The following is a 21659-nucleotide window of genomic DNA, read 5'->3' as shown; positions in this document are numbered from 1 at the left end:
TGAAGATTTTTGTAAGAAATGATTTTCGTTTTATTTTAATTTTAATTCTCATATTTGTCACGCCTGGTGGTCATTATAAGCAGTCCAATGGTTACAACCGTTTGATATTATATATTGGAATTATATCATTAGAAATCTCGAGCCATTTTCGTTCCGTTACTTTCCCAGACGAGTTTCTCGGAATATTAATAACAAAATGACACGCACCAAATTTTTGTTTACGTTGTAAGATATGTACCGTTGAATACAAAGTCATTTATTACTATGCAACTTATAGTTTTTCTCATTTTAAAGATTTAGCTAGAATATATCCTTTGATGATTCACCTATGCCCGATTAAGCATATCACGCAACGGAAGGTAACCGGTCCCGAAAGATCCAGTTTGCCCTGATAAGGCGCCAAATTACAGTGTGTCTATGGAGGGTTAAATCAGATTAGATCAATCAGAGCGTCCAACGATACGATCCCAGTACTCCGCGAACTCCTAAAGATAAACCGAAACATCGTGGAACAGAATATCAATGGGATCTCGATGAAAAGGTGTTAATAGAGAGAGAAAAACCAGGGAAAATGGATGAAATAGTTACGTCTGCTTGGGTGGGCTGCGACATGACAGAAATAATTGAATCAGCATATCTGCGCAGGTACACGTTCCTCGCGTTTCCCTTATCGCGACCGAGTGCATCTTACAAAGTGGTTTCACTTTATCATCGGCTCTCACTCGCGTGTTTCGCATCAGTTATTTATGTCCAGCGATGAACGGAGAAGAACCTTCGCCGAGGTCGCCTTCACGCCTCGAATTTTCAATTAGATTTGCATAATAACCGTGTAAAAGACTCTCGGAGCTACCTAGAGAAAAATTGGATTCACGCGAAGGGTGGCGAGTCCTCGCGATACTCGCTACGATTAATCTCAATCTCCCTCGTCGCCTGTGAGTTACTATCGTTTTATGCACGCTGTTTGAATGTGGAAATTATATTCGATCTGTTGCACAGAATATCCGAAAGGAAAACGATGATTATGTATAAAGAAGCTTTTGAGTGCTAATAGAAATGGTATTTGCCAGTTTTAAAATTCGAATGTTGCTGTATAGATTATGTTACATTATGTTTGAAATATTGTATTTTGTCCCCTTGATAAAAGAGTTTCTAAGGTTGCTGGTGGATTCTTAACGAAGCTGGTTTAATTTCTCATAGTTTTATTCTGTTTATTATACAATTTCGATGATTAAATCTCACGCTTATCGAGTTATCACTTTTTAACGAGCCGAATATTATGTTATGGTTATCGAATTCACCGCCTCTAGGCGATATCGCTAGATAGCTGAGTGTTTAATCCAGTTTCCCACAGGTTTCATTAAGCAAATGACTCCATATAGGGGCCAATTGCGGCAAGCGTAAATTGCATCTAAAGCAACTCGCTGGTTGCAAGCCTCGCCGCGGTGTCCGCCAACAACCTTGGACGAAACGTCCTTTCATCGGGAAACCATCTGTTTTCGTAAAACTTTCAAACGCTCTTTAAAAACCGATACGCCAGATTTTGCAAAAGCACCGGGATATTCGTTATTAAAATTCGGGTTAACATTTTGATGCTGGAAAAAAATTAGCACTAGAATCTCTAAACCGATGCAAACTCTCCCCCGTATATAAATTCCTGTGGTAATTCAACTTTCCACCAGGGGTCGTCGAAACAGTTATGAAACTTCCTCGTGCATTCCGGTTAAACAATTGAAGCAGAACTTTCCGTAAAAAATTTGATGAAAGTGTCGAGGTCGAAATACTTGAAAATAAATATTGCAATCCGAATGGAAAGCTGTGTGCATTTAGTATTTAAACTTTTCAGGACCTTTTAGGTTCTTTAATTCCAATGTTTACATTCTGGAATTCATTTATTTATCGTGTTGTTGGTTCTCTGTTTACAATGTTTAATCTTTAGAAACAGGTTCGATTTTGTATTTAGTAACAGTACACAGGAATTAATGTCTGTTAGATTAACATATAATAATGTATAAACTAAATCGTAGAATGTTTCTGAATAGATAGGTGGGTAGAGCTCGTCCAAAAGTCACAACAAACCTCCCCCAATCTCCTCCGAATTACCACCTCCCCTCTTTCCTCTTCTAAAAAAGACCAAGAAATAAAAAAGTAAAAGCGACGATCTCTGGCATCCAACCGATCGATTCTCGAGGCTCGTCCAGAAATCACAACCGATCTCCACCGAATTACTTCTTCCTTCTCCCCACGTTTGCCCTCTGAAAAGGACGAAAAAATAAAAAAAAAAAAAAAAAGGAACCGCCACGAGTGACGCAGCTGCGGCACCCGAGCCTCCAATTGAAAGCGTCGAGAGCTGGTCCCGCGTCGTAACACCCAAACAGCCCCGTTGACCGACATCCCCCGAAAAGCACGTGACTGGTATTCCGTCGCGTCAGGACATCGGTAAAATCGCGATATGGGGTCCAGCTGGGACGAGGGCCGAGAGGATCTCCCCTAATATCGTGCGCTGGCGAGGAATAGAGCGTTCGCGCGGGGCGCCGTGGCGTCGCGGCGACAGGCTTGGAGCCAATGCGCTGTGAAAATGCCCGGGTGGGAAAGGGTGGATCGGGGGTGGCGCGCAAGCGTCGTCGCGGGTATCGACGCCTCGGCTCCCGGGCAGGGAAAGAAGCGGAATCGGACGGTAGTAGTAAAGCCCAGCTCGGGTCGGCCGAGCGCAAATCCGCGCACTCGGCGGCGACAGTCGCGTCTCGTACGTGTTCGTCGAGTTCTCGTTCGCGTCGCCGTGAGAAAACGGCGTTACACTTCAGTCAGGATCATGTGCTCGCCGCGAGGACGTCCTGGGAACGGGGCTCGTGTCTCTCAGTGAACATCCTTGGTTCAGTTCGGTTTATGTGTGTGATCCTCTCTCGGTTTCCACGCTGCTTCCGTCCCCGTATCTCTGCCGCCCTCTGTCGCGAACCGGACCAGGGGGGTTAAAAGTGGCGCGAGCGGACCCAGATAGGAGACTGGCGGCGTTCGAGGCGCTGGTGCATGAGATCAGGATGATATCGAGGAGGTACGTGCGCCCGCGGAGGGCTTAACGACGAATAAACGGCAAAGATGGCAGTGGGTCGCTGTGGCGCGACCTCGCGATTATAGGGATGCTGCGTGGACCGGATACGCGGCTCTATTCATTCATGCGCCCGCTACCGTTGCTCTGTTCGTTCATCCGTGGCTACCGTGTTATGCCTGATGTCCACGGGAGAGATTCCCTCCCCGGAGATGCTGTTGAGAGTGCTCCGCAGAGGACCACGGTGTTTGGAGTTAGGCTACGTTCACACGGAGGGTAGCTGATCTAGGGATGAGATGGTTTAGAGCGATCGGAGAGTCTCGCGATCGCTCGTGGGGAAAGTTGAGGTTGTTTTTCTTGGTACCTGTGCTGAAACGGGAATTTGTGTTAGGACAGGTCACTTCGCAAGTGAACCTGTATTAGGTTTAATTTATATGTTGATAGTATCAGGTTCAAAGATTTTGAATAGTTATCTTCATTCGAACGCGCAACTCAAATATTTTCTATGTTTGTTTCATGAAAGCTTATATTAGATAATCACTTCAAAGATTTGCCATCAAGAGTTGCTACTCTGTAGTGGATACAGCGTAAGGTTAAGGGCCCTTTCACGCAATCACGCGGGAGCTGATCGAGGGCCGCGATGACTTAGAGCGCTTGGAGAATCTCGCGATTGCTCGTGGGGAAGGTTGTAGTCACTCTTTTTAGAACTTATCCCGAGTAGTAGGGCACATGATCCTATCGCTAGTATGTACCAAATTCTATCAGTTCAGAGTACCAAGCATAAAGAATTTAATAATCATCCTCCTTTATGCATGTGAGACTATTTGTTGTCTCTACTTGTTTCAGGAATTGTGTTAAATGTCCACTTGACCGTGATCAAGGGTTGCTATCAAAAGTAACCTGTGGTAGATACTGAGATTACGATTATGATTGTTTCCATCAGCCATGAGATTGTTTCTCTGATTTCGATAATTGTCTGCATCAGGTACCGCGAATCAGATCTCATGAATTAGTTCTGTCTTTCTTCTTTTCTTTATAATCTTTTTCGTAACTGTTCGAGGGTGCAGTGGACGTACAGTTTTATTTATACTACCCTTCTTCTCTTTAAATCAAAATTGCAATTTAAGCATCGAATGGTGACAGAAAATGTTGCCATCTCTTCGTGACAATAACAGTGGATGATCAAAATTATTTTCTGTCAACACGTGGAAAATAACATATATTATCTTTTCAGTATTGGCACGATTTCAATAACAATAAAGTATATCCTTCCTTTGTTAGGAATAGTTTTACCTGTTCGTAATAGTGATTAATGTTCTTAGGAAAAGCTTTAAAATCGTAATAATATGTTACTAAAGATATAACAATATATTTTGTAACAAAAAGGGCATCATTGTAACCATGCTTTCGTAATAATATCATCACCAACTGTACGCTCTTAAAAAATACCTGACTGGTTAAATCGTAAAATCAAATTCCCTTTCACTGTCGATCGAACAACACCTGATCCGAGTAAAATCGAATAAACGTCACGAATAAATCGTCACGAAAGGTTTCTATTCGTGCTCTATTATTCGAATGAAATTCTGCCTCCGATTCTGCGACCAGGCAGGTTTCAGAGCGAAGGCTCTTCCGCTTGCTCGTGTGGAAGGCTCTTATTCTCGATACCGACTCTCAAGAGTAGAACTCTCAAGTGGACACCAGGCATCACGCTCGTCGTCGGCGACGATGACATCGTCTCGCTAGGCCACGAGGAGGCCTTGCGTCTCGTCGAAGGTTTCGTCGTCCCCAGGGTTGGTTAGAAAGTTGGCCAAAACGTAATTGAAGAAATTACTAACGAATATGACTCGAATAATTTTGGCAATGTTGGACTGCAATGATTAATAATTAAAGAATTTTAGGTATAGTTAGAATTCTTTGTGATCAATGACTGGTAGTTGTGCATACGTGTTATTACAGGATAATAATTGCTATAATGCGGATTTTATGCATTTATAATACAAATATGTTGAATACATGTATATACATGAAAGTACTGAAAAGTACGTGTATTTATCCAACATGAAGTAAAAATATTACATTAATTGTAGAATATATTGTACATATATTGTGTTTACTTTAAAGACTTAAATTCATACTGTTGCATAAATTTCCACAATCTAATAATAATTAACACTAAGATTTTTAAATACAATGAAATGGAAATGTCTACATAGTTAGCCTGTCCAAATAAATACACGTGCTCTTCTTATCAATACTAGAATTAATTAAACTTTGTTTTGTTTATCTCAACCAGCAATATATAGGGTCCACGTCATTCTCATAATGTTACGATTCCCTTGATCAGCGAATGATCTTTCCAAGCTCGAAGCTATAGCATTGAACATCGGAAAGGCAATGATGGTTCAAGTTCTCGTTTGCATTTAAGGCTCCTCAACCTTTCGAGTTCCTTCTTCGCTCCATTATTCGATCGAGAATCCGCGGATAATGGAATCCTTCTTCTGTCCGTAATCAAACTTGAATGGATATCTCCGAGACGGAGGGATCCATGAACAATGCGCACCTTTGTGGTTCTTTCTTGCTGTTGATCTTGCACCTTCGTTTCTCGCCGTCTCTCGCATCACCTGCCTCCATCGTTTCCTCGTTACGTTCTTTTCTGTTACTTTGCTGGCTGTTGCATTAATCTCGAGATGACTTCTGCTCTGGTAGAAGTCTGAAGTCGCTTGAAGATCTTGTATAGACAGGAGAATCGTTACGATTAGTCAAAATTTCTCCCTTCTGAGTCTAAAAATAGGGAAGAGAAATTATAAATATTTGTACGTGTGAATGTTTGCATGTATATACAGTCTCATGAGTATTCGTAAGAAAATTTATATCTGAAAAGTTTATATTTGAAATCTGGTATGGCGATTTCTATAATATGACGCTATTAAATTTTTTAAGAAAGAATGTTAATTACCTGACCTAGTCTATCCCAGATTACCTCAAACAAGTCTGGATCTAACCGAATCAAACAACCCCTCACTAATCACACTTAATTTTGTTTTTTTTTTTTGTAATCGCCGATATAAGAAATTTTCAAAATTACCCCTTCTTCTTCCAAGCTTAATATTCTTTTTAAAAACGTCTACCCACCAAAGATACAAAAATTCTCTACGTTTCGTACCGATACGAAGGTTCAGCGACAACGTTGCCAGCTTTCTCTCTTTGCGTTTCCTTCTCGTTCTCCAAGCTGAACCCTTTCATCCCCCATTTTACAGTGTGCCCCACGTTCGGCTTCCTTTGATATATGCGCAGCACACACCCACAGCCACGTGCTAGTATAGAACCCACACGCACACACAGACGTAAAACACCGCCGTTCGAAAATTGATGTCACGAGGCGAGGAGAGCGGAAAATACACAGATACACGTACATCGACGCCGGATGTACATTGACTCGGCACCTATCTGTGTGCTCCCGTCAGCTTATCGCGACATGCGCATCATTGGGCAAATATTCGGTTAACTAAACAAGAGAGGCCGACCGATATGTGTGCACGTCACCGTGTGCAGCGGTTGTACGCGGTGTGACACGACGTTGGTTGCACTGGGGGTGGTTAAAGGTAGAGAGGGTGAGCTCCAGGTTGCAACTGGATGTTCGTACGCGGAGCATGGGCCTTCTCTTGCTTCGACGATCACCGGAGTGCTTCACATGGAAAAAAAGCCACCCCAACCCGCCTTGCAATGCTGCTCCCTCGACTCTTCTTTTATTTTTCCTGCTCCTATTGCTCGTCTCTCATTTCTCTCCATCCGTTGGCCGTTCTATGCTAATCGTTGTCAGGCTACGAGGATGATGTTAGATGCAATTATTAATGAAATTTGTTGGTAGCGTTTCCACAGACTTACAATTTGGTCTCGAGACTATTGAAGATTAAATCATTCGACACGTGTACTAGTATTTAATTGTGTAACCTATCCGGATTTATTTTCTCCACCGCCTCGCCTTCGAAATTAATTTGTTTAGTTACATAATGAAAAGTTCTGTCGCCCATTCATGGGTGACGTGGCGATCGACGTGTCGAAGTAATTGTTTTTGCACTTATTAGCTTCGTGGTGCTATAATTTATTTGATACACGAATGATAGCAGGATGTCGCGTGAGTTAGTGCAGTGGTAGATTAATATGCTGAATGATTCATGAAGGTCTTTTATTTCTTGCTATGTCAGTTGGATGCAATTACAAAAGTAATATATATCGACGGTGGGTTGAAGTAACTGTATTTTCACTTATTAACTTTGTAATAGTATAATTTATTTAACACACTAACGGCAGCAGTGGATGTCACGCGAGTCAGTGCAATGGTAGTTTAATATAATTGATAATTTAAGATGGTCTTTTATTTCCTCCTGTGAGGATAATGTTAGGTATATTAAAAGAGGCATTGTATCAAGTGAAAAAAGACGAAATAATGAAGACATATTACCTACACGTCATCTTGCACATATACCAGAGCAAAAGATTTTTACAATTTGTAATTACGAAGTTGATAAGTACAAATATGAATCAATATATATATGTATACAACATGATTCTATAAATATGAAAGTAATTAAACATAATTCTAATAGGTAATATATACAAGAATTTTATACAATGTATTAATATATAAATACAAGAAATGTAAAAGAACGTAAAACAAACACGCTTTAAATTAAATAATCAAGGAGACTAAGAACAACCAAACAAACAAAAAAACAATTGATTATTCCAAGTTTAAGCCCGTGTGAATGAAAATTAGAACAATAACGGTTAAGAAGTTCTTATTATGACGTTTCAGTAGTAAGAACTGTGTCAGATTTGTTTCTCCCTAAATTGTGTCGTGACACCGACAAGACTAATTGTAAGGATCTTCTTCTAAACTGTGTCGTGGGCTTAAAAAGGTTAAGAACCACTGAAATAATTGATTCGAGTCGACGAGACGGAACGTGGCTGCGGAGTCGCGACAACGAGCTATCGCGGGGGTTGTTACGTTTGCCAATGGTTTAAATTAAGTGGTCCTCGATTCGAGAAAATCAGACGAACTGTTACATTGTAGATAAATTGATTTCAGGGTAATTTGTTTCAGTCTGTAATTGTACCATTTATACTAAAATTTTCACATCAATTTACCACTTACCTGTGGTCTTCCTTACTCTGCACTCTTGATTAGTCTGTTGTTCTTTTATTAGATTTTATCCTTGGCCCCTTTTTCAGCAAAAAATTAAAATCAGAAGATGAAAGTAAGACAAGTATTCGTTAAATTCAAGTATTTTCTTTCATTTTTATACTGTGTATATATTTTGTTCTAGCCTCAATTATCGATCTTTTTCATATACATTTATTACAACAATTACGCCCATGTTTAATTTAAATCAATCGATTTATTAACCTCTTCAGGAATGATTTTTGTTCTTTTCAAAAATTTTACAAGTATTTTCGATACAATTTTTCACTCATAGCGTGACACAAAATACTCGCTGTACCCCATTGGACTTTTCCCAATCGTTACGCACGCGAGCCAATCGACGACGTTTTGGAGAGCACTAGAAGCATTTTATCAGCAAGTGTTCATTTTCATTCCGTGATTGAAATTGAAATGACAAAATTGCCGTCGCGCGACAAAGGGACGGCTCGATCGTCGAATAACAGCGTCGAGTTTTAATCCGATGCGCGTTTCCTCGTTGTTATCGTTCCTCCCCTTTTTGTTCGTTTGCCGGTTCGAAAAACTGTTGGCCGTTCGTCGCATGCCAGTTCGACGTTTAATTATGCGCTTCGGGTGCATTCACGGGAACGAAGAATATCGATAAGCGGACCCCACCGAGCGGAACTTTTCTCATTAATTGAAGCACACAGCGCAAAACCGGCGTGACGGGAGGGCGCAATCACTTTTACTATATAGGGCAAAATTCAGAAAGCGGTACGCTGGCTGAGCCGTAACGTGATTTAAAGGTTTAATAAAGTCGGCCACGTGGATTAATTCGCTTTTGAGCGACGCTCGCGAAAATGATTTGCAGCTTGATGAAAATCCGCAAGGGAAATTGATTACGGTACGGATAAACGCGGGTTTTCGCGAGTCTGGGCCAACGGTTTTGATTCGTTGGTATTTTCAGCGACAGGTCGTATTTCGTATCGCGGAATGAAAGGAACGAATGGAATGAATATTCGATAATTGGAGTTTGTTCGCGAATTTTTTTATAGGGCAGTATTAACGACAGAATTTTTTTAAATTAACGCGCATGGCTGCGAATATTTTATTAACATTCTTTATATGAAATAAAGGAGTATTAATTTCTTTTAAAACTACTTGAATTCTATTGAAACTTCGTTTAGTAAAATCTGGGCTTATACAAATCTTTTTGTGAATTTATCAAATGCAATATTAATATTTGGCATTTTTCACAATCGTCACTTGCTGTTCTGTTTCTGTGAAATACAATAAAAGACAACATATTTTGATGTATTTAATATATAGTATATACTAATACATTCGATATATTTTTCTTTACTTGGAATAATTGTTGGAATAATATTAATTTATATTCCACTAATATAAATTAATGGTAGTTTTTGGACAAGTCAATCGAAGGACGGGGAGTAAAAATGCACGCTCGTAAATGAAGCCACTTTCTGTTTGGTCGATACTCTTGCCCCTGAATGAAAGTATCGCTAATGGTACATGTAATTTTCTCGTGTTCTTGTAATCTCGCTGATCGGTTTCCCGATGCTACGTGACTCACATACGTGCAGCAAATACGCGAGACGTGATTGGCTGGAAGCAACACTGCCGCGTAACTTTCGAATTAGAGCAATTATTTTAACCGTAGCTCGTTACTATCGGGCACGATTAGCGCAATTATTTAAGCTAACGTATCGTTAAAACTAACATTAGTTAGATAATACAAACTCCACTGAGATCGGCAACATGCGAAGGTTGTCGAATACCAACTTGAGAAAGTCTGCAAAGCTCACTTCTAAGTCCTCGCTTTTTAAGAAATGATACGAGAAAGCAATTGGTCTTCTGTTAGGCGTAGAAATTAATTCTGAGCTTCTACATTTACATATTGCATTTGTAACGTTTATTTTGTTGAACTGTAACTAAAATTTTTTTTGCCTTTTCTTTATGAATGAATGGTAAATTTATTTCTATAAAGCACAAAATTAATTCTTAATAAACAATAATCTATTTAATATGGTAGACTAATTTTTCTTCATTTCATCTTCATTACGTCACCGTTACCAACACTAAAATTCAATATAGAACATCTATTCCACTCCCTGTGTAAAAATTATTTAATTACAGCGATATAAAACTACGACCTTAGAAACTTTTAATTAAAGGTTTTAATTAAACAGTCTGTTATAGGTAACAATGCCAAAGTAACGTAAAGTTCCCTGTAGAAGACAGTTTCTTTCGACCTAACGAGTTTCTCGTTGACGTTTGCTTCTTCCCCACTTTGTCCTTTTCAAACTGAGATTCTCATTAGACTCGAACATCTCCTAAAAGAGCAAGTACAGAAAGTGCTTCGTACCCCTGTTCTATGTTTTACTTTTACTTTTACTTTCATATTAACATATGATCTATTTAATTTTATGTTCAAGTATAAATTGTTTACGTATTCCTTTATTATACGCTCATGAAAAATTATATTCATAATTAATTGAATTAAATTTATTACATCTAACATTTTACATTCCATTCATACTCGTAATTCGTCGCACTAAAAATTCCTTAAATGGACGTCAATTGAATTCAAAAATGTTTACAACACGGAAACAATAATAACACATTTTTCAGGTTAATTATAAAATAAATTTCAACCATAAAAACACTCTCTGTACAATTTTGTTAATAAACATCAGGTTGTATTGAATCATTTCAGTGCGTACGACCGAAAAATGTAGAAATTACGATACAAGCTAAGAGCAGAAGGCTGTTCACGCAGAGAAAAAATGGATGGAAATGACAGAATAAATTTTTTTTTCTACGCGGGGGATTCGTTTTCCGGACAATTGACTTTAAAAAGCCGTCGAGTACGCGTGCACTTGACTAAGGCATGATTTAAAGGATCCTGTTATAGAACTGAAAAGGATCTCGTCTCTTTCTTTTTTTATTTTCTGAACGCCACTTCTTCAAAACGCTATTTCTATTTTTCCGCGTAAAGTTGGATCCGTCGGAGTTTCTAAAACGGGATCTCAATTTTTTAACTCTCGGAACGTTTCGAGCATACTTTTCCTTAATTGAGCACCGCTTTTAGTGAAAAGAATTATATTCTTGGAAATTACCGAATGCAATAAAACGATGAAATCTGGGTAAAGTTAATTTCGTGGTTAAATTACGAGGAACAGAAATTCTCTTTTTATGCGAATTTAGCTGAAAGATTTCTTTGGTTTTTTTAGGAGGACATGCCACTTTCCTGGATGCAAGAAAAGTCAGATTTGACTTTTTCAGCCAAAGTTGCTCTACTCGGTGAAGAATAATCATTGATATTAGTTGATATTAGTTCAGTTTTATGAATAGAAATTTGCTACTTTTAAGAAAAGATTAAATTACTTTTATTATTCTATAATGAATTAAATTTATCGTAAATAGCAATGCTTAGATATTAACTTCCTAGAAAATGTAGCGTCCCTCACAGTTTTCAATTTTTTTTATTTACATATTATAATCGAGCAATCTGCTAAATCGAAGAAGACCATAATTACAAACGCTCGAAACGTTTTATTAATAACAGGACTCGAAGGGGGCCGCATTGTTGTATCGAATGAATATATTCTTACTAAAAAATTTCACATGTAGTACAAGTATCCAACTGATAGAAGATCGCCGTAATAAATAATAGCTATCTTAAAGATCTCAAGTGGAACAATTTTCACAACCCTGCCCTATGCAGCGTTCGACAGCACCTCGTTAAAGAGATCTCGGTCTGGATCGACACGCGACATCCAGCAATGGTCGAGTCGGTTACATAAAAATTCTGGGATTAACGAAGCCCCTGCCTTGTAACTCTCGGATTTAGGAATTACGTTGGTATGCTCTCCTCTGCAGTTTCCTCGGTTGCCTTGTAACAGTCTTATCGCCGGCGGTCTTCGACGGCACGTAACACGACCATAACGGGTCTTTGCTTCCTCTATTGTTTCTGGATGACTGGTGTCGAGGGTGGCCGCACAGTAGCTCTCTTAGAACAAGATTACACGCGGACGATTCAGATTTCCCTAGTCGAATCCTCACAGAATCTTCCAATCCAATTAATACAACGTGATAAGTGCAATATTGAAATCATTAAAATGGCACTTTTCGTGAATAGACACGATGTTTAATTAACCCTTTCAGACTCGACGTTTCTGTCTAAGGAGAAAAGAAATAACTTTTTTTATTTAAAGGAAGCGTTTATCTGCAATAATTCACGCAAACACGTGTACATTTTCGTGAACAAATGGTCGCAAAATGTAAAACTTGGAAAATTTATGATTTCGTGTATCCAAGAAACTTTATCCAAAAAGGAAGATAATCAGTTTTATATATATAAATAAAGTTGAGAACATGCTATAGCATACATAAGCCTCCTTCTTTTATTGTCACATATTGGACTAGTTGTGTATTACAATGTACACCAGGTCTGAAGGGGTTAACGTACTTAATAATTCAACAAATAATAGGATATCTGTATTCAAGCAACCACCCTCCAATTATATGTACCCTCCGTCACAATTTCTCGCAAAGCGATACACCAAACTGCTATTGGCAGCAACGTCGACTGTACCGTCGGTGGAATCATTAGTTTCTCGATGACAGAGCAACGAAGACTGCGATTTTGCATTACACGAGGACAAACGTTAACGATAAAGGCGTACAGGACATTAGGGACGGAAACTGGAACGATTTACCCGTTGGGGGTTGATTCTAGATCACCCCGTGTTCCCGCTGAAAGGCAATCCGATAGAAAGCGCGATAGCCCGTGCAGACGGAACGTCCGAGCTGCAATCTATCCGAATATCAACTTTCGTCGGCACGAGGTTTACAATCTTCCCTTTTTACGAGACTCGTAAACGTTAAGGAAACGTTACGTAGCGCGCAACCCTTAGGTTTACGTCGATTTGATTGACTCCGTCGAGGATCGTTTCGCGTAGGTGCTCCAAGGTGATTGACTCGTCTAGTGGCACGTCTTCGCTGTCGACTATTTACCGTTTGCATCTTTCCGTCTTTACACCAGGTGAAATTTAACCCTTACGAGGGAACTGCTAACCACGAATTTAAAATTAATTTTTTAAGCCCACTGGTTTCCTGTAAGAATCATAACGGAATGTGCGTTGCCTATGTCCTGGATAATAGAGACATTTTGTTGACATTTCCTTCATCATAATTTCATTTATATACACGTACTTTTAAATAATTCGCAAAAATTTGTCAATTACAGTATCTTTAATTCTGTCCTCGAAAGTGCAATAATCATGTAAAACAGATTACGTACCCTTGTCAAATAACGAAAAGGAAAGAAGGAAACAATAATATATAGGATTTCTGGCGTTCTCCATTCATTTGTTTCCACGGTCAGCATCCTCCGAGGGAAATTAGCATACGAGACCCAGCGTTATCGTGGATAAAATAGAGACGTTCCACTTTAATTCGGCGAGCGCGATGATGCACGGGAAGCGCTACGTGATATAGCCCTCCATTCAGGATCGACTCGGCTGAATTATGAATGGCGGTCGATAGCTAGACGAAGGACGGCGTGCACTGACCATGTGAGTTTCGACTGGTCGAGGGTAAAGCTACGTGGCTCTCCTAAGAATATTTATAAAAATGGAAACACGTTTTCGTTCGAGGTCAAACGACACGTCGGACGTCCCCGGGGTGTTGTTTCTGTAATCTACCCTCGGGGATTCAATTCTCGCGAACCACCCCTGAAATATGACGATCCCATCTTCGGGTGTCGTGCGTGAAAGATGGTCTCGAGTGAAATTTATCGACTTAAACGCCGTGTCGAGCGAAACGCGGAGGGTTGAACGATGCCCGTCCGCGTTTATACTGACGCAAATCGAAAACTGTTTGTAGGGAATCGTTCGCGAGGGATAACACGGGGTGCTGAGTCGAAAAATAAGGTTGTTCGTGCAATTTAATTCTATACCCCTGGGCTTATTTATGGAGATAACGAAAAATTTGTCTTTGGAGGGCGAAAGAAAGGAAGGGACTATAATTCTTTAACCCTCGTAATTTAAATAGCTTTTCTCATCGAGAAAACTTAAATGACGTTTGTGTGTTCTCCGACTCAGAAAGTATCGTTTAATTATTATTGAGTGTCATTGTAGACTTTAAATTTCATCAGATTCGAATTAAATGAATGTGCAGCATTTAGTGGAGGGAAAAAGTAATTTCAAAATTAAATCGTCTGGAATAATTTATTATCTACAAATACTAGCTCCTTAGTCAATGAATTTTAATATCTCCCTTTTCTTTATTTTCCTGACTTGTGACTAAAGCATAATTTACGTGCTAACACAGTACTCGTAATAAAATAATAAAGTTGATAATTGGAACCAATAGGATATACCTAATCCATGCAGACTTGATTCATTTAAATAAATATCTTGTGACAGAGAAAATAGGCAAAGTCCAAAATTGACCTTCGCAAATACTAACAATATTCGGAGACTGAGGTTAAAGAACTTGAACATTAAAAAATACTAGAATCGATTTTTTGGACTCCATAGACCAGAATAACCCTGGTATAATACTCCCTTAATGGTTTAAGTTGCGAACAGATCGATGTCTTCGAATGGCTCTTGAAAGCTCGTATTTTTAGAATTAATATCCGTGCCTAACCGTACGATGGTATGTAATGTATACTGTTTCTGCCGAAGGAGGATCCCTTTGATCGTAGAATTATTGATAGATCGTTAGAATATGGATGAGGGATTATCGGACATCGACGAGTACTTTTATCGTTATCGATTGTTCCTATTGATTATTCTCTTTTCGTCTTTACGAGTGTCTCCATTGCAGGATTTATTTTCGAAATGAGCACGAGAATACTTACAATTATGTTCGAACTACTTTGAAATTCTTAATATAAATTTCAACTTGTTCGTAAATGTTTCTTGGACTATCAGTTTTCAGTATAGTTAATTTTGGGGAATTTGGGGATCACATTGCACGATTGTCTAATCTAAAACAGTTTAAATATTCACTTCAACTCCACCAAGTTATTTTTTATTATACAACAGTGTCCCAATTTCTCGATGAAACCAAACAAAACGACATCACACAATATTTAAATAACAGATAACGATTCAAATATTACTCCGAACCTAACAAAACAACAGTATAGAATATAAAGTGCGTCAAAGTACCAAAGGACCAATGTCCCAATTTCCCCAAATAAAAGCAAAAAGAAGTCGACAAAACTCATTTCTCCTATCCACATAAATGAACCGATCACCACCGATCGAAATCATCTTTCAATTTCTTCTTCGTCGATCGCTTTCATTCCATCCCTTCGTCGACTGTATCACGATCCTCGCGGCAGTTTCCGGGTCATATCACCGCCTCGCGATGGCGTCCGTAAACTAAACGCAACGTCACAAGTTCTGCTCTCTGCTTGCAGCGATATAGCTACATCGATCCGCCATCGATATCCTCGAAGTTACGAGCTCGTTATCGAAGCGTTCACGTAAGATCACGGGGGAGTTTGTGGTCGGAAGAGGAACGACAGCCTCCGGCAGGACTGGTACCGAGAGGATAGGCAAGTGATCCAGGTGGCGAAGGCGAACCGGGTGCGAGCTACCAGGAGAGCCTAGCACCTGGCTGCTCGAGGTTCTTGACGTGGGGGGTGACGGGTAACAGCACCTAAGGGCGGGTGGGGGGATGCAGCTCGAAAGGGTGGCGGCATGGAGGAGCACTCGCTGGAGGCTCACATGCAGGCGGGCCTCATCTGCGTGGTCGGTGTCGCCATCATCTTCTCGAATCTCCTCATCATCGTCACCTACCTTAATTTCCGTGGTGAGTACCCTACAGTAACTAGCGCACGAACCGGTGAAAGTAGTTAGGGATGTAGACTGCGTCGAGTGCGAGCAGACTTGAGCAGATTATACTTGAAATGATAATGAGAAATAGAGATCATTTATTTCGAATCGTTATTTTTAATGGGAATATTTATTCGAAGATAAAAGTAGTATCGATTCGTTTGAAATAATAGCTACTTCGAATAACGAGTTTATTTGATTCTTTGTTTTGGGTAGATATCAGTTTTAAAATGTACTTAGAAAATAGTAATTTCATTCTACTGCAGTTACCTGCCAACAGTTTTTCTTTAATTATAGAATTAGGAGAAAAGTATTTAGAAGACACTGACCTGAAGTGCACTAATATTGGGAAACATACAAAACCATACATAATATGTATAAAATATATTCTATTAAATTCTATTAAATTATATACTACATAATGATATTAATTCATTTTAATTCATTTTATGATTAGTTATAATACAAAAAAACCTGCAGTTTGATCATCATAAAATGGTACAATAAAAATTCATTTCCGCTATTTCTTTAAAAAACAAACTCCACGATTTTCGCCACGACTTGAATCTCGTTGCAAATCATGTTGGCTTAGAACAAACAATAAAACGCAGCGCTGAACGGAGCTGTGGATTTTCAAGGCTCTGTTCGAGATAAATACAAATGACTGTCGCACCGTGCAGGTCCCTCCGAGGTGATAAACTATTACTTGCTGTCTCTCGCATCGGCGGACCTTCTTTGCGGTCTGCTGGTGGTTCCGTTCTCGGTGTATCCAGCGCTGGAACGAAGATGGGTCTACGGGGACTTCCTGTGTCGTCTCGTTGGTTATTTGGAGGTTACTCTCTGGGCGGTATCCGTCTACACCTTCATGTGGATCTCCGTGGATCGTTACTTGGCTGTCAGGTACGTTCAACCATGACCGGGACTGATTAGAGTTGCTGTCATTAGACACCATTAATTTCCGACACCAGTGGGTATGTTGGCCAAACTATGCAAGCCATTATAGGAAACTTTAACCCTTTAAAACGAAATTTCTTATCTAGGAAACCATTCAGCACCGTACACGAAATTTAATAATTATTGTAGAAGAATGAGAGCGGAAACAATTAATAAATTATTTCCTGTAATACTTCAAAAATTTGTAGGAGTCTTAATTGAACCTGCAAATAAAGCCATGAATTGCTTGTACTGTGAATGAAACAATGTCCTCCCCATTGTGTAGCTGTCTTTTGAAATTTTAATTATAAAACAACCTACATTACTCGGTGGTTCCTCCACAATCCCTAACTATAAGACGACTCAACCATTCATAACTCTTCCTCGCAGACCAACCAACATTTAAAAACAATTCAGCAACGAAACTCCGTTACCTAGAGAAACTATTAAAAATTCGAAATTGACTATCAAACATCGTAATAACGAAGCGATTATCGATTTGTAGGAAACCGTTGCGATACGAGACCGTGCAAACGAAGACCCGATGCCAATGCTGGATGGTTTTCACGTGGATCAGCGTGGCGATGATGTGCTGTCCGCCGTTGCTCGGTTTCCAAAAGCCCATTTTCGATCGGGAGGCGTTCATCTGTATGCTAGACTGGGGGAACATGGCCGCCTACACCATCACCCTGTCGATCCTCGTGCTGGGCCCGTCGGTCATCACCATCGTCTACACTTACTGCTACATCTTCACGATGATGAGGCGGCTGCGATCTGGCGTGCTGATTCACGATAAAGAGTACGCGACTGCCCTCTCGGAGAACTTGAGCAATCCGAGTCACATCATGTCTTTCGTCCTGGTGATGACTTTCTGGGTGTCCTGGGCACCGTATGCCGGTCTTCGGATATACGCTGTCGTTAACGGACCGCCTCAGGTAAATTACACGACACCTTCAGGTAATTTGTCCCGTGGATGTAATTAAACGAAGGATTTTAACATAACTTCGCTCGATTGTTCATCGATTAAACATGAATCATATGAGCCCCATCTCGATTTATTAGGTCGTCCCACAAGTTCATGCCACTTATTATTCTGCTACTCAAATTAATATGTAAAATGTACCTTTAAGTGTTATAAAATGTGGTGATCTCTTTCGTTTTACAATATTTTCCCACGATCCTGACATAGTCTTTTTACCGTCACTATAAAATTTCTGTAGTTTTTTTTTTATTGAATATCGACACAGTCTGCAGCACGAACTTATGGGATGACTTAATAAATTGGCCACCCCAGTTTTACAAATGATATCAAAATTGTATAACTTTAACGGAGACCCTTGTGGAACGTACAGATTTTCAAGTGAATTTTTTCAATTTAAATCAAAATTCAATTTAGGAACTTGCTGAAAATTTAATATGTTATAAAAACTGATATTATGAATCACTTAAAAAAAAGTAACAATTATCGACCCCGCCATTGCTGAGATATAATAATTCGCTTATAATTCATTAAAATTGGAAACTGAACGTAGAGGGTCAGCATTGTTACCACAACCATTTCCCGAGTATTATATACAGAGTGTCTTTCCAGAATTAATCCAAGCACCGGAAATGGAGGGTAGCTGAACCATAATTTCCTTTGCGAAAATGTCGGATGGTGCTTCCTTTTTGAATTATTAACGAAAACCCGCCGACCAACCACAGTAGTCGCGACCTGGCGTAGTCAGACAGTCCTGGCTCGAGCCTATGCTCTCGCTCTAATAATTCAAAAACGAAGCACGATCCAACGTTTTCGCAAAGGAAATTTTGACTCAGAAACGTCTCAGCTACCCCGCATATCCGGTTCTTACACTAATTCTGGGACTGTACATGTATAGATACACGTATCGATTTATTATGGACGTGTACGAGAACAATAAGACTGTATCTTACAAAAGTTTCCAATTATACTTCCGAACGTGACTATCTCTGAACAACTACCTTGAACACCTGATTCTAGACCACCGCGGACTACTAAAGCGCCTGAATTAATCATTCCATCCGCAATTCGAGTAAAGTTCCAAGGATCCACGATTCTGTTTCTCCTGTTTCAGGTACCGTTTATGCAATTCGCGGTGGTGTGGCTGGGGGTGACGAACAGTTTCTGGAAAGCGGTGGTCCTGGCAACCCTGAGCCCCCAGTTTCGGCTGGCGGTTCGCGTCCTCTGTCTGACGCTGTGCTGCCGGCAGAGACGACTTCCGCCGGAGCTGCTCGGCCTCGACGACGACGATTAAAAGCCAAACGCCTACGAGAACAAGAGGGAGACGCTTTTCTTTGCGCGCGAGAGTTCTACACGCGCCCCGTTCCTAGAGCATCGCTTTTTATCGCGGTTTCGGGGTCGTTCTCGCCGCCGTTACTCTCGGAGTCTTCTTCGAGGGCTGAGACTGAGATTCTTTGTTCCGAAACGCGCCACGACGCTTCCGTTTGGATTCCGCGTTCGACGAACAGAGACTGGGCAAACATTTTTATCCATGGTGACAAATTTCTTGTCACCAATGAAACGTTGTTACTCATTATTCGATGCTACTCGTGGGAGAAATTCTGTGCTGTAGTACTTATCCGAAGAAGGAGACGTGGTTGGGACTTTTTCCACAGGGAATCTTAATGAGCAATCTGCAATAAGCGTGGGAATTTTGTAGAACAGACCGGCGCGAATTTTAATTGAAATGAAATGGAGATACAATTATTTAAAATAATTTATTTTGATGCAACTATTTGATAACAAATATATTACCGAATGATTTGAAGCGATTTTAAATATTTGCCTTATTTGCTACTTCATCTTCGTTGCTTTAAAATTTGAAATCTCGAATACAATTTTGAAGAACAATTTCACAATTATCTCGCATAATTATGAAATGAAATAATATGTTATATTACTTCAAATAATTCAAAATAATATTTCAAATAATCATTTTGAAAGTGCTCAGGTCTGTCTTAGAACAACTTATAACTTCGACAAACGTCGCAGTTCCAATTACGATGTGTTAATTGAAGTTCTGATCGACTGTTTGATGGAACAAGTCTCTCTAAACAGTGTTCTTCTTTGTCATCGATTATTCCAATGAAATTTTACTCCATCTCTGTCCGTCGGTGGCGAAATTCAACGGAAGAAACGATTAAATGCTCATCGTTGAACTACCTGGCTCAGAAGCCATCTCTTCTAATCGTGGCTTTCGGCGGTAGCCGATTTTAGACGCTTCGTATGTCTCGCTTCGATAAGAATTTTTTCGAGCCTCGGGAAACACGCGTTCCTAACCGAGGGAAGTCGAACTCGAGGCTGCTCGCTCGAGTACAATAAGTGAATTCTCCTGATCAACGAGAAATCGAACGCTATAATATGATAATAAGATCGAGACTTCAAAGACTAAATTTTAACGATCATTCTTGATTCTATTTGCGTGAACCAAAAGGTACCACCGACTTTTCTTCCTTCCTCTGGTGCTCTCCCTCAATGAATGTCTGAAGCAAACAAAAGTAATCAAGTTTTATGTTGTAACATTTTGTAGTACTTACATTACACAATTGTTCGGTGGTATTTAGTACACAATACGAAAGAGCAATTCAAGAGTTGCAAAGTGGTACATATAATACAAAACCTGAAGACTTTTATTCGATTCAAATATTCGTTGAAAAGGAACATAGAGAGAAGGTAGTAAAATTGGAAGCATCTTTCGGTTAATCCTAATATTTAGACGAGTTCAATCGATTCCATCGAATCCTTTCGCGCGTACTTGTCTGATACCTGTGTCGCTGAAACAAATGAAACGGAGTGAAATACGAAACAGATGATGAACACGGATGAGACCCGACCCGGTGATAAGGGCACGTTGCTCGCTTCTTTAAGTATTCGAATCACGTAAACGTATAACTGTAAGAGCATTCCCTTTTCTATACGATTTCGAGTTAAGCATAGTCGATTACACACACACACACACACATACACACACGCGCGCGCGCGTCTACAGTCTATTATTAAAGAGTATTACCGAGAACGAGAAGAACCGCCAAAACTATTGGCGAACAGACGAAAGAAAGAATCGAAGCTCAGCCTGGGGCACGAAGACGACGATCCTCGACGAGTCGTCGGTAGAGATATCGAAGAACGACTTCGAGTTCGCTGACGCGCGTCAGCTCCGATCTCGCTTCGCTCAACGAGAATCGACAGTACCTTGCAGAGACGAGCAAAATTCTTATCAGAATACAAAGCTTTCCTGATCTCAAAAGAAACTAGTTGCGATTCTGCCAAAACATCACAGTCTCTTACCTAAAGAAGAAGACCCTATTAAAAAAGTGTCTCAAAATAATATAATTATATCTAAATTCAATACGTAAGTTTCAAATTGGCTTTAACTACTCTATAATACCTACAAACTTCAACACATAAGATAAAAAACTTCTTGAATTATACGAATAAATTATACTTCGCGTTACAATGCTTTTGGTTACTTCTCAATGAAACGAAAGTGTCACATGCAATGTCTTTATTCTTTGTGTATTATTCTAGTAAAATTTTGCTCGTCTCTGGCGTCCGGTTTGTTCTTTCAATTTTTGCTTAATTATCGTCGAACGACGGATAAGCTCTCTCGAGTGAGCGTTCGCA

At 39.8% G+C, this 21659-nt stretch overlaps 1 protein-coding gene across 1 annotated transcript; it reads left to right on the top strand.

The window, feature by feature from the left end:
- Positions 1 to 1769: 1769 nt before the first annotated feature.
- LOC128885418 (beta-2 adrenergic receptor) lies at positions 1770 to 20845 on the top strand. Its single transcript, XM_054139460.1, has 5 exons — positions 1770 to 3049; positions 15667 to 16061; positions 16765 to 16984; positions 17523 to 17952; positions 19111 to 20845. Exons 2-5 carry the CDS (start codon positions 15950 to 15952, stop codon positions 19288 to 19290), a joined length of 942 nt encoding a protein of 313 aa, XP_053995435.1. The 5' UTR covers positions 1770 to 3049; positions 15667 to 15949; the 3' UTR covers positions 19291 to 20845.
- The last annotated feature ends 814 nt before the right edge of the window (positions 20846 to 21659 follow it).

The sequence above is a fragment of the Hylaeus anthracinus genome, unplaced genomic scaffold (genome assembly GCF_026225885.1).
Source record: "Hylaeus anthracinus isolate JK02 unplaced genomic scaffold, UHH_iyHylAnth1.0_haploid 11981, whole genome shotgun sequence".
Taxonomy (NCBI): domain Eukaryota; kingdom Metazoa; phylum Arthropoda; class Insecta; order Hymenoptera; family Colletidae; genus Hylaeus; species Hylaeus anthracinus.
Note: the sequence above shows the minus strand (reverse complement) of the source record. Positions and strands in the feature narration are given on the sequence as shown.

Excerpts from the sequence above, each read along its gene's own strand:
- LOC128885418 (XM_054139460.1), top strand. The coding sequence starts at position 15,950 with ATGGAGGAGCACTCGCTGGAGGCTCACATGCAGGCGGGCCTCATCTGC. Across the intron at positions 16,062-16,764 it reads CACCTACCTTAATTTCCGTG|GTCCCTCCGAGGTGATAAAC; the intron begins GTGAGTACCCTA and ends CGCACCGTGCAG. Across the intron at positions 16,985-17,522 it reads GATCGTTACTTGGCTGTCAG|GAAACCGTTGCGATACGAGA; the intron begins GTACGTTCAACC and ends ATCGATTTGTAG.